This window comes from Ostrinia nubilalis, chromosome 8, assembly GCF_963855985.1.
Source record: "Ostrinia nubilalis chromosome 8, ilOstNubi1.1, whole genome shotgun sequence".
NCBI classification, from domain to species: Eukaryota; Metazoa; Arthropoda; class Insecta; order Lepidoptera; family Crambidae; genus Ostrinia; species Ostrinia nubilalis.
In genome coordinates, this window is record NC_087095.1 from 14,109,065 (window position 1) to 14,121,359 (window position 12,295).

At 37.2% G+C, this 12,295-nt stretch overlaps 1 protein-coding gene across 1 annotated transcript in view; it reads left to right on the forward strand.

Annotated features, from left to right (window-relative positions):
- Nucleotides 1-12,295, forward strand: part of LOC135074255 (carbonic anhydrase 9-like) — a 33,209-nt gene that overhangs the window by 6,334 nt on the left and 14,580 nt on the right. Inside the window, exons 3-6 of the mRNA XM_063968544.1 lie at nt 2,271-2,357; nt 2,776-2,812; nt 6,013-6,042; nt 8,657-8,824. Of these exons, the coding sequence (XP_063824614.1) occupies nt 2,271-2,357; nt 2,776-2,812; nt 6,013-6,042; nt 8,657-8,824 (322 nt within the window). The remainder of the gene's footprint in view (nt 1-2,270; nt 2,358-2,775; nt 2,813-6,012; nt 6,043-8,656; nt 8,825-12,295) is intronic.

A 12,295-nucleotide genomic window follows, 5' to 3' on the forward strand; every position in this document is an offset into this window, starting at 1 on the left:
CGAATTCGATGGTATAGCCAGATGATCGGGCTTGGTGTAAGAGTTTTCCGCCAAGCTCGTAGCTCAAAGATACGTTTGGCCCGGTATACGCAAAGACTGTAGGGAGTGGGCACGAGCTTGTCTGAACTGCCAACGTGCTAAAGTGAACCGACATGTTTCCACACCTGTAGGTACATTTGAACTGCCACGTGGTAGGTTCAAACATGTGCACATAGATTTGACAAAGTTTTGGCCGATTCTTTGCATTTTTGCCTATTTTGATGTTTAACGAGGCTGATGGGTACCCTTTGGAAGTCTGGTATTCTGTGCATTCTTGCAGCAGCCTTTGCTGCCAAGTCTGCTTCTTCGTTGCCATCGAATCCAGCGTGGGCCTTAATCCACGCGAATTCGATGGTATAGCCAGATGATCGGGCTTGGTGTAAGAGTTTTCCGCCAAGCTCGTAGCTCAAAGATACGTTTGGCCCGGTATACGCAAAGACTGTAGGGAGTGGGCACGAGCTTGTCTGAACTGCCAACGTGCTAAAGTGAACCGACATGTTTCCACACCTGTAGGTACATTTGAACTGCCACGTGGTAGGTTCAAACATGTGCACATAGATTTGATCGGTCCATTTTCTATATCAAACGGTTACCGATATTGCCTCACAGCAGTCGATCGTTTTTCGCGATGGCCTGAGGCGATACCAATAACTGACATTTCGGCTGAAACAGTAGCAAAAGCGTTCATTGAAGTCTGGATCGCACGCTTCGGTTGCCCTACCATCATTGTGACAGATCGTGGCAGACAGTTTGAATCCGCACTATTTACTTATCTGTCCCAAAAAGTTGGATTCCAGCACCGCAGAACTACAGCGTATCATCCAGCCTGTAACGGTCTTGTTGAACGTTTTCATCGCCAGTTGAAAGCAGCCATAGTTTGTCACGCTAAAAGTAACTGGACAGAGTCGTTACCGTTAGTACTTTTAGGTATACGTAGCACACTTAAGGAAGATCTTCAAAGTTCACCAGCTGAACTATTATATGGTGAGCCCCTGAGACTTCCCGGAGACTTTTTTAATACCTACACAGATGGCACGACTGACATGACCGACTTTATCGCAAGACTCAAATCATTTGCTCAAAAACTCAAACCTTGTCCAGCCTCACGTCACAGTTCCGATAAAATATTCGTGTTTAAGGATTTAACCACCTGTAGCCATGTATTTTTACGCGACGACACTGTTAAAGGCACTTTACAGCCCGCATACACAGGCCCATATAAAGTTTTGGACAGAGGACATAAAACATTTAAATTAGATGTTAAAGGTAAAACGGTGACAGTAACCATAGAAAGACTCAAACCAGCCTATATACTGTCACCCGAAAATAATTTAAATGAGCCGACATCTCTTGCTCAAGATATCATTGCCCATCATAACACCAATGCTAACAATCCGCCAGTAACTAGAACCACACGTTCTGGCCGAAAAGTTAGGTTCCCTGATTATTATCGCCCGTAGTGTCGGTCTCTGGGGGGGTATGATGTAGGCTACTCATTATATTTATGTAAATGTCAACAACAATAAATAATTAACTTAAACTAAAACCTTAAATAATAAAATTAAATATAAGTAATTTATATTTACATACAAAACATATTTACACTTATTTACACATTAACACATTTACATTTATTATTTACATTTAAATACACATACATAAATAACATTTCATATCCTACAAATATTTACACACGCGTAGTAGCCAACAAGTCGAATTATAGCTTCGCGCATCTATCGCGCGAAGTAGCTATCGCGGCGCGGCACAGTGTACTCGCCGCCTGCGAGTGCCGCTTACTACGTCACCGCGCCCGCCTATTGTTCGAGCCGAGCGTTCGGCGATCGTGGCCGAGCGTGCGCCGCCGCACCTCAAACTAGTCCGAACCTATGCACGACGCGGAGCGCACGCCGCTCGCTCGCTCACTATACCTACCGGCTGACGCGACTATCACTCGTAACTTTGCGTTATTATTTCTTCCTCGCACTCCTTCTATACAAATAAATTAGCGGTACACTCGGCCGCTAAAGCTTCAATGGTCGACGGCTATTTTAGATTTACAGCATCGACTAAGAAACTTCATTAGAAAAGTCATGGTTGATCAAGTATCAGCCTAAGCCTAAGACACACCCAGGTGAAAAATCATGACTAATAGTGAAAACTTGCAGTACCGTACATCTTAGCTTAGAATCTAAGGATTATTTAGTTTATAAACCCAGACATTGTTTCCACAGCCGAAGACCATTTGGGTGTTCCACTTCCCAACCCAATTTCCTGACATCAATCTTGTAGAGAGGGCCACGAGACCTCCACGTAAAGTAGTGAGTATATTCTCTCATTAAACACCTAATTGGAATGTTAACTGCTTTCTAAATTTTATGGTCGAGTTTAATTTGGTTCTATTGTTTCACCACTAACCTATTTTACAAAAAGCTTTTATAGCTTTAAATCATAATGTAACAAAAATTAATTAACTGAAAAAGTTGCTCAGTGAAAAAGCATACGATACCTACTTAATGTTATGAAAACTTCGAAATGGAAATTTTAGATTAAAGCTGAAAAGGGCAGCCTAATTGGAATGATCATTATTATCTTTGTCAACTTCAAACAAAATTAAAAAACTATCACCAAAAAATTGTTGTATTAATAAAGACGTAGGTTTCTCCTAAAAGAAATATGAGTAGAGACACCAAAATAAGCAATTTAGTTGCCTAATAACAATCCTAACGTTTGTTCCAGAAATTTCTTCGGCGAGGCAAGAAAGGACAAAAGAAAGGTAAATGTTTTCTTTACATTAGCAGGAAAATAGATAAAGCATAAAATACACAGACACGTAAAACAAATGCGGTTAAAGTGAAGGTACAGCCAAACCAACGCGTGCAGCCTGCGTGTGCGATGGCGATGGCAATCAGATGTCGTGTATGAATTTGTATTGTATTGAGTTCACATCAACGCGTCCTGTCATTGGTCGCGGCGATGTATGCACGGCAGGCGCAATGATCGCCATCGCTATCGCCATCACCGAGGCGATCTGACGCGTTGGTTTGGCCGAAGCTTGAGTTACTAAGGGATATCCATAGGATAAACGTTATGTGATAGCGAGCGGCAGGTGTGGCGGCCATTTTTTCAATTTGTTGTTCCATTTGGTTGCAATTTGAAAAATCGGCCGTCATCATTGCTGCTGCCAGCATTTCCGCTTTGTCAGATTTAACGGAACCTAAAGTGAAAATAATCACACAAATAAATAAACCTTACCTGTATTCGGTATTCCTGCATCGATATAAAGATTTTTTACTATCGCAAGAACTTAAGTTAACTACATGAATAAAATTGCAAATAGTAAATAAGCAAAGTTCAAAATGTTTGCGGGTCGCATGGCGCATCTGGTTTTAACGCTAGCTCGCAATTATTTGACTAAATGAGTTGTTTACTATCAACAACTGAGCAACATCTCAGTTCACATAGCCTGTATAATAATGCATTAAACTGTCTGTAACAAAGTTTATTCCCAGTACAGACAATGTTGAAATATTTCATTGAAAAGCTTGAACAAAAAGGTTGCGACTAACGCCCGTATTCACAAACGATGCTTACTTAAAAGTGAAGCAGCAAATCGAACGTACAGCGTTAAATAGAGTTTTGTGGTTAGTTCATGTCTCACCCTGTGCGTCCACGCGCACTGTGAGACCTCCTCATAGTAATGTTTGTGATTAAGGGCGTTAAACTTGTTTTGTTTCACTGCTGTCGTTTTTCTTTCCACACTGATAGGGTTGTCTATTTGGGAACTAATTAGGAACCATAGCTGAAACGCTGTTGTCGTATAAATTGAGTGATAAAAACATGCTCTAGGACTTCTAGGAGAATTTAATTATGAAATTCTAGATATCAGCTGCCACAGACATGTTTGAATCGTAAAAAAGTTCGGTGATGATATTTCATACGTACTAAGGCACGTCTGGTAAATATCACCACTAGCAATAGTTTGAACTTGTTCAAGAAATGATATTTTGCTTTTAAAAGAGGGAAGTGAGTAAGCCCCGTATTCTGAAAGCTTTGAATTTGAGTTTGAGAGTAAAAAACTCACAATTTTGAATTTAATACATTAAATTCAAAATTGTGAGTTTTACTCTCACACTTTGGCAACTAACTCAATATCTAAAAACTCTCCTAGTAAAACATTTAACTGGCTTGTAAGTTTCCACGGAGTTGATGTATTTAAAAATAGCAGACATTATTATCTAAACAAAGTTGTGAAGCTTCTAGGCACTTTCTGACAGAAAGTACTTAATGAGCGCTTAAAATAGAAATGTTTATCTGATACATAATTAAAAGGGTTAATTTTATCCGACGCCTGAATTAATTTTAAACAAACCCATTTGGAACATTTCTTGACATAATCGCGATCAGTACCCCAAGCACGAAAAACCCCCGTAATCGTAAAGCTGTCATTATCATGACAACGGATTGTTTGCAAAGGAAAATAATTTTGTTTATCAATAATCAATAAATGAAAAAAATATATCTTTCGAAGAAAGCTAATGGCTAAAGGCGCGCGCGCACGTGTGACTTTACATTTTGTCACCTGACAGTACCTAAGTGTATGCTTTTCCATAGATAAGAATAAGTCGAAGGTTGTTTCTCTTTTTCAGATTTTAAAAGTGTAAAAGAGAAAGATATACTGTCACGATGACAAAAAGTAACCCGTGCGCGCAGAACCTAACGCTCTTTCATAGTTTTTTCAATTTATTTATTACTATAGGATTACGAGATTCAGTCGTGCTTGGGATACAGTGTACTAAAGTTAACTTATAGGCCTTCTTCAACTTTACTGACAGCCAGTATTTGTCGACTGCAGGTGACAAAACAATTTGTCCCCTGTCTAACTATGACGTAATACTCCGCAATTTGGAAAATGTTCAGTTCAGTTCAGAAACGGATATTTTTATTTATTGGAAACATGCCGGAAGATGTTAAGGTTTTGTATTATGTAATATTTTGTTAGCAAAACAAGGGTCTACTTTAACTGACAGTCGCTTCTCTAACAGTTAGTTACCCTGGGTTGCACCATCTTACGCAAACTTCAAAATTTTGTCAAACTTTAATACACAAACACCGGTTATTTACGGTTAAAGTAGACTTATAACCTTAATCTACATAATTATTTTTAAAATATTTTGTAGACTTCGTACGCTTATAGATCCCGTTTTATGCCCTTAGGGGTGGAGTTTCGTAAAATCCTTTCTTAGCGGCTGCCTACGTCATAACATTATTATAAAACTTTATTGCACAATAAAATAGTACAAAAGGTGGACTTAATGCTATTTAAGCATTCTCAGCCAGTCATATTACACCAACCTGTATCAACCTGCATGCCAACTATCAGTGGTTTGGGCTGTGCGTTGATAGATCACTATGTCAGTCAGTCAGTCAGTAACCTTTGAGATATAATATATTTAGGTAAAGAACATAGTTACTCAATGTTTATTTTATTTTCATCTTGCTATTTATTACCTTGACTAAGGCTGGGTTGCACCATCTTACTTTGACTTTGACAAACGTCAAAAATCTGTCATATTCCATACAAAAGACATCGGTTATCGTTATAGTTACGGTCAAAGTTCGGTGGTGCAACTCAGCCTTAGTTATATGTGCTATACACGACTACCATTTACTCGTATATGGGAACACTCATGCTGATTCAAATTAATCTATATATATAAAAGAAAGTCGTGTTAGTTACTCCACTTATAACTCAAGAACGGCTGAACCGATTTAGCTGAAAATTGTCAGGGAGGTAGTTTAGAGCCAGGAGAAGGACATAGGATACTTTTTATCCCGTTCGAAATTAAAAAAAAAAGTCTGCTTATTTATTGCCATTAAGGCGAAACAAAGTTCGCCGGGTCAGCTAGTATAACATAAAGTCAGACATATCAATTTCTACGTCATTAAGATCTCATTTAAAACTTTTTGTTGCAGCGGAAACGCTCAAGGAATGGAGTTACAAAGGTGAGTTATTGTTCTCGGAAACGAAATTGAGTACTTTATTCCTTAATAAACAAGTCGGTTCACTCCGAGAATTTATTTTTAGAACGAAATTTGACTTTCTTTTGTTTTTTGCTAGCTGATAAATTGAGGTCGTTAGCGCAATGATACTGCGATTTCGAGAGCTATTGTCTAAATATTTAGCAGATTAACAATTTTTACCCGACTGCGCCAGAAGGAGGGTTATTTTTTGTAGCGGATCGTGTACTTTGTCCTCAATTCCAACAGTAGGCAAGGTTACATTGTAGCATTCACAAGAAAACCTTACAAAAATGACACTTGTTAAATGCAAACTATCTAGATTATAAACTTTCAACGCGACTTGGGAACTTAGAGTCTTATAATATCGGTCGCGATATCAAATTATAAATTAATTTTACATCATCAATAGACCTATTATCTTTAGTATAATAAAAAATATTGCTGCAAATACAATCAGAAGGTGACCGCGAAATCTCTTTATCGAAGCTATGCGAAGTTAACATGCTTTTATCGCGAGAATCGAGTAACAATCCCACAAAGCAGTAATGTTCACGAAAATTCGAATCAACCCGCACTCAGAGAGAATCTGAAGTGTAGTGGTGTAAGAATAAATCATAGGAGCTATCGATAAAATCGAAAGTGCTATAAGATTTAAACTATCGGTGTTGTTAACTTGTGACAACCAAAGCAAAAGTGTTTTGCTCTTTTGGTAACGAAATAATACATAGTTCAGACAACATTCTAATGACATAGTCAATACAGTCACGCAGCAAAGGGAAGGTCTTGGATTCAAGTCTCATCTCAGGCAAATTAGATTTTTATGGGCTGATTTTTCAATCGTCGGATAACATATTTCCCAATTCCTATACTGAAAGTCTATGTGCCAAACTTATTCTTCAGTTAAAAGTTATCCGAAATTATTGAAAAATCAGACCTTATTAAATAAAGTGTGATTAAACTTAGCATTTTAAAAAAAAGCTCAATAACTATCGATAGTCAAATTATTATTAAATGCAACACTAGTTCGTCCCCAACTTATAAATGAAACCTTTCACGAGATCCTAAACACTGAAACCCGGTGCAAAGAGATTTAAATTGCATTCAACAATCCCATTCAATTTATCGGCGGAAATGTTCAATACACTTTTTTGTGTTAAGTTTTTAAGATGAATGTACACGCTGAGATCGAATGTTTGATGTTATAGAACTGTTTGCAGGTATTGCTAGTAAACTATTGGTATTTAATCAATAATGTAGGCGAGATGAAGAAAGAGGACTAATTTTTTTTAGATTGTATGGCTATTTTGCTCGTATTGTGCGACAGACAAAATCAGTTGACGAATGCTAGATACTCAAAATAGGGTAGTTGACAACACTAGTCTATTGTCATAAACTCTCTATGAGCTGAAGGGCTGAGCATCTCCTATACAGGGTGTCCCAAAATTAGCACGTCACACTGACACTGGAGGTAGCTGAGTCTAAGACGCATCGAACAAGCTTTATGTCCAAAGAAAAGTTTCATAAGTTTTAAGATATGACCAATTTTATTTATTCATTACCATTGAAAAGTATGATGAGTTTTGAAATATGACTCATATTAGTTATTTTTTAAAATGGACTTAATATACTTGTTAGATGCGTCTTAAACTCATTTACCCCTGGTGTCAGAGTGACGTGCACATTTTGGGACACCCTGTAGATTTGATATGGCAAAGGGAACTATGACGATACTAGTTTTCAACTCGAACATAATTGACTGAGAATGAAGTTATTTTAAAAAAAAGTTGTGTATCAGATTCACGAGCTAATGGTGTCTACTATACAATTTGATAAATCAATACATATCTCACCAATATTTCAAGCAAACTGTAAACACGATATCGCTCACCAATTGAAAATAAATGGGACCAGTTTATAACACGATTCTGTTCCAACAAATGAAATGAATTCAACAATTCTGTATTCGCCACAGAGCTGTGGTTGTTGGCCGGCAAATAGTCGGCACAAATTAAAAGGAAACCTTCCAACGATCCGGATCGACACTGTTTACTTGGTTTACGAGTGAAAATTTTAGGTAGAGCTGGGTTATAAAACAAAGATAAACAATTTGCGTATGAAATCAGATTGTAAAATGATGTTAAAATAATAAAAAATATAGAAATTAAAGTTCGTTAAATACCTTCAAATCACGTAGGAGCTTAGAGAGCAACGCGTACACCGATAGCGCCGCGCTCTTACTTTACCTCAAAATGACTAAATTAAAAAACCTCCAGATGAGACATATTGAACCATAATTAGGATATTATCAATTGTGTTCTTTGTAAAAGTGAAGATAAGCGTTTGACTGAAGCGTGTAATAAAAGAAAGATATTTTTACGCTCTTAGTATCCATCAAACGATCTGAATCGGCGCAAATATTACAATGTCGTTAACTCAAAATACGGTGAAACACAAAACTGCTTCTAGAAGCTGTATTTCTGTTGGAATTTTCTGACATACTTACTACGCACTTTGAAACGCGATTCAAAAAGGTTCCCTAGTCGTTTCAGATTTACTACTTTTAGGTCATTTATTTTGGTTCTAATCTTTTTATCAGATCAAAGAACCTGGCCTAAGATCTTCCCGGACTGCGGAGGGCGGTCGCAGTCTCCCGTCGACGTTCCCTACCACGGCCTGGTTGGTGCAAGAGCTGGAAGGAAACTGGTGTTCAAAAACTATGACGTCAAGCCGGACGCCATGAAGTTCATTAACGATGGGAACAGAGGTATTGATACGGGTCCGTGGCCGAGTCCCCCAGTATCCGACGCACCCGTGGTTGAAGCCCCCGATTTAAATAAATTTAATATCATATTTTTTTCGGCTTTTGCACTAAGTACAGTCAACGAAAACCATGCATGTTTGACGCTATTTAAAATGATGTATTTAATTTTTTGTTAAAAATACTTAAAACTTTCATAATTTAAACTTTTATTTGTAGTTAGTTAAATGTAGAGAGAGTAGAGTTATTTTAAAGACTGATTGTTACAATTATTTTGATTAAGTAAAACGATTTACATGTTATTATAGGTAAATAAAACCTATGATAAAATATGATAGGTTAAAATATTTTTAGGTATCACTATGGTAAAATAATATTAAACATTTATTTCTACGATCAGTATAAATATTTATTCGTTTATAAATATTTTTGTGACTGACTGTACATTTGATTAAAAATTGCTTCTACCTGACCGGGGGCGTCGACCACGGGTGCGTCGAACACAGGGGGACTCGGCCACGGACCCATTGATAGGGTCATTGATACCGCATTGAAAAGCCTCAGATATTACTCGTGTAGTTACTACTTTATTTGAGACTTATTGCCTTGTGTTATGATTTAACCATAATGTTTTTTACCCGACTGCGCCAGAAAGAGGGTTATGTTTTTACTTATAAATATTCCATATTTTATACAAATACTATTAATAACTTATACAGATCGCAAAGAGTTGGTATTATCTATAAGTTGATACAAGCGGCCGTACATATTACTAGCGTTCCGTATATCAAACACCATTTTCCAGCTTTTCCGTGAGATCAAATTTTTTTTAAATATTTTTCCTGTTATCTTGATGCAATTAGTAGCCTATGTACAAAAAAATCACAGGAATCGTAAGACAAAAAGCATATCCGTAACAACTAACTTGTAGCATATCTGTAGCATGCTCGTAGCATTTTCGTAGCTTTCTCGTAGCGTTCCCGTACGTAGTCGTACTCCAAAAACATACAAATTATAGAAGTAAATGTCTATTTGCCGTCTCTTTTATTAAATTTATTCAATAGTATCTTTTAGATTGACCATACGTATTATACAGATACAGATACTTACTTACCTTGAAAATACTTAAATCTTGAGCTAGATAAACCAAGATAGCTGGTATTTATTAAACTATCTAGGATATTATAGACCCATTGTTTACTTGATTCAGGATATCAATAAACTCTAGTACCTTGCGACCGACAGGAATTGCCATGAAAATGCTAATGCAAGGACTTCTCGGGTCTATGTACACTTGTACAGGACGTAATTCATAAAAAGGCATTAGCATATTATCTCGGCATGGTAAAACAGGGAGTAATGTTCATTGTTGTTGTTAGCTTTTATTTACATAAAGGAAGTCTTAACATTTGTTTAATGACGTCGTTGTACCCTCTCAGAACTTGTTCCCTTGTTACAATACTTAGGCATGTCATAAAAAGGGTAAACAAGTATTCTGGTGATGTCAAAATACAATATAAAACCACATTATTATGAATTTGGATTATGTCTTATGAAGAGAGAGTAATTTAGTGCGTATTAAATTTAGACATTTTGAGTTCAAGAGTTTTGATTTCCGATGAGCACCGAATACCTACCGAGGTAAATGCCTAAAAGTATTTGTGCCTGCATTAGAACCCTTAAAATTTGAATAAAATTAAGTCAAATATTTTCATGAATTATAAACGTTCATGTACTTTAGGCACTAAAATATTAATCCATACATCATCATTAACTTGAGACCAACGCTTTTAAAACTTTTGGGCTCAGTATTCATCTATCGTAACAAGATCTTAGTTTTAAAGAGAAAATCTTGATAAAATTAAAACAAAAACGCTTATAAACATTGAGATTCTTATCACAGAGTTTAGGTAGTAAAATGTTTTATCTCTCTGGGAAATATACAAATCGGGAGCACTACGTGTCTGCACTGTCAATAAGATACGAGACTTTGAAGAGGCATTTTATTCAGACTAATATTATAAAATGGGAAAAGAAGTCTGTCTTTCTGTTACAATTTAAGCTAACCAAATCAAATGACGCCCACTGGTGGACAAGGGAACGTCAAAGATAACCACAACGAACTAGGTGTTTTCCGTCACCTTCACTAAAGTCTGTTCGCCGAGAGTTGATAAATATTATGAAATGTCATGCAATAGCGACTATGGCGGGCGTCGTTTGTCACAACGCGCACTGAGTACCATGGTACGAGCCACGCAGCTGTCGTCAAGCGCCCCGGCCGGCCGGCGGGCCGCAATGTGTGAAACGGAATAGATTTATTTTACACTAGCGGCCGCCCGCGACTTCGTACGCGTGGATCCCGTTTTACCCCCTTCATCTATCTTACGCGGTTTAGATTTTTTCATAGAAATGTTTTTTCCCGCTAACTCCCGTTCCCGTGAGAATTTTGCAATATCCTGTTGTAACTAAGCTTTATATTTACTAAGGTACCTGCATGCCAAATTTCAAGCGTCTATCTTACGTGGCTTAGATTTTTTCATACAAATGTTTTTTCCCGCTAACTCCCGTTCCCGTAGGAATTTTGCAATATCCTGTTATAACTAAGCTTTAAGTTTACTAAGGTACCTGCATGCTAAATTTCAAGCGTCTAACTTAAGCGGTTTAGATTTTTCATACAAAAGGATTTTCCCTCTTATTCCCGTTTCCGTGAGAATTTCGGGAATTCCTTTTAGTAACTAAACTCTAAGTTTACTAAGGTACCTACATGCCAAATTTCAAGCGTCTAACTTAAGCGGTTTAGATTTTTCATACAAAAGGATTTTCCCGCTAATGCCCGTTCCCGTGGGAATTCCTAAGTATCCTATAACCTGCCCAGGAGTATGAAGAATAATTGTACCAAGTTTCGTTAAAATCCGTCGAGTAGTTTTTGTTTCTATAAGGAACATACAGACAGACAGACAGACAGACAGACAGACAGACAAAAATTTTACTGATTGCATTTTTGGCATCAGTATCGATCACTAATGACCCCCTGATAGTTATTTTGAAAATATATTTCATGTACAGAATTGACCTCTCTACAGATTTATTATAAGTATAGATAAGACCGAAATGAATGGTATGACAGTGGGTAGGGCTTTGCCCAACATTGGGATACACTATAAGCCACTTGATAATAATGAAATACTTTTTATCCAACACATGGACGCCACGTGTTTGATCCGTATCCCCACGTATGCCCTAACCGGAATAATTCCCGTAAATTTAAAAGAGATAATAATGATAATCTACCAACTTTTTCATTACATCGACAAAAATAATTAGCGGGCCGCAATTTATAATGAGTTTAGAACATCTGATATTTAATTTTTTTTTTATCAACTCTCGGCGAACAGACTTTAGATGGTCGGTCCACCAAGTGGGAGGCTTATCCACACTACGTTTTCCGGTTCATAGTCACTGCTCGAGAACTTTTCC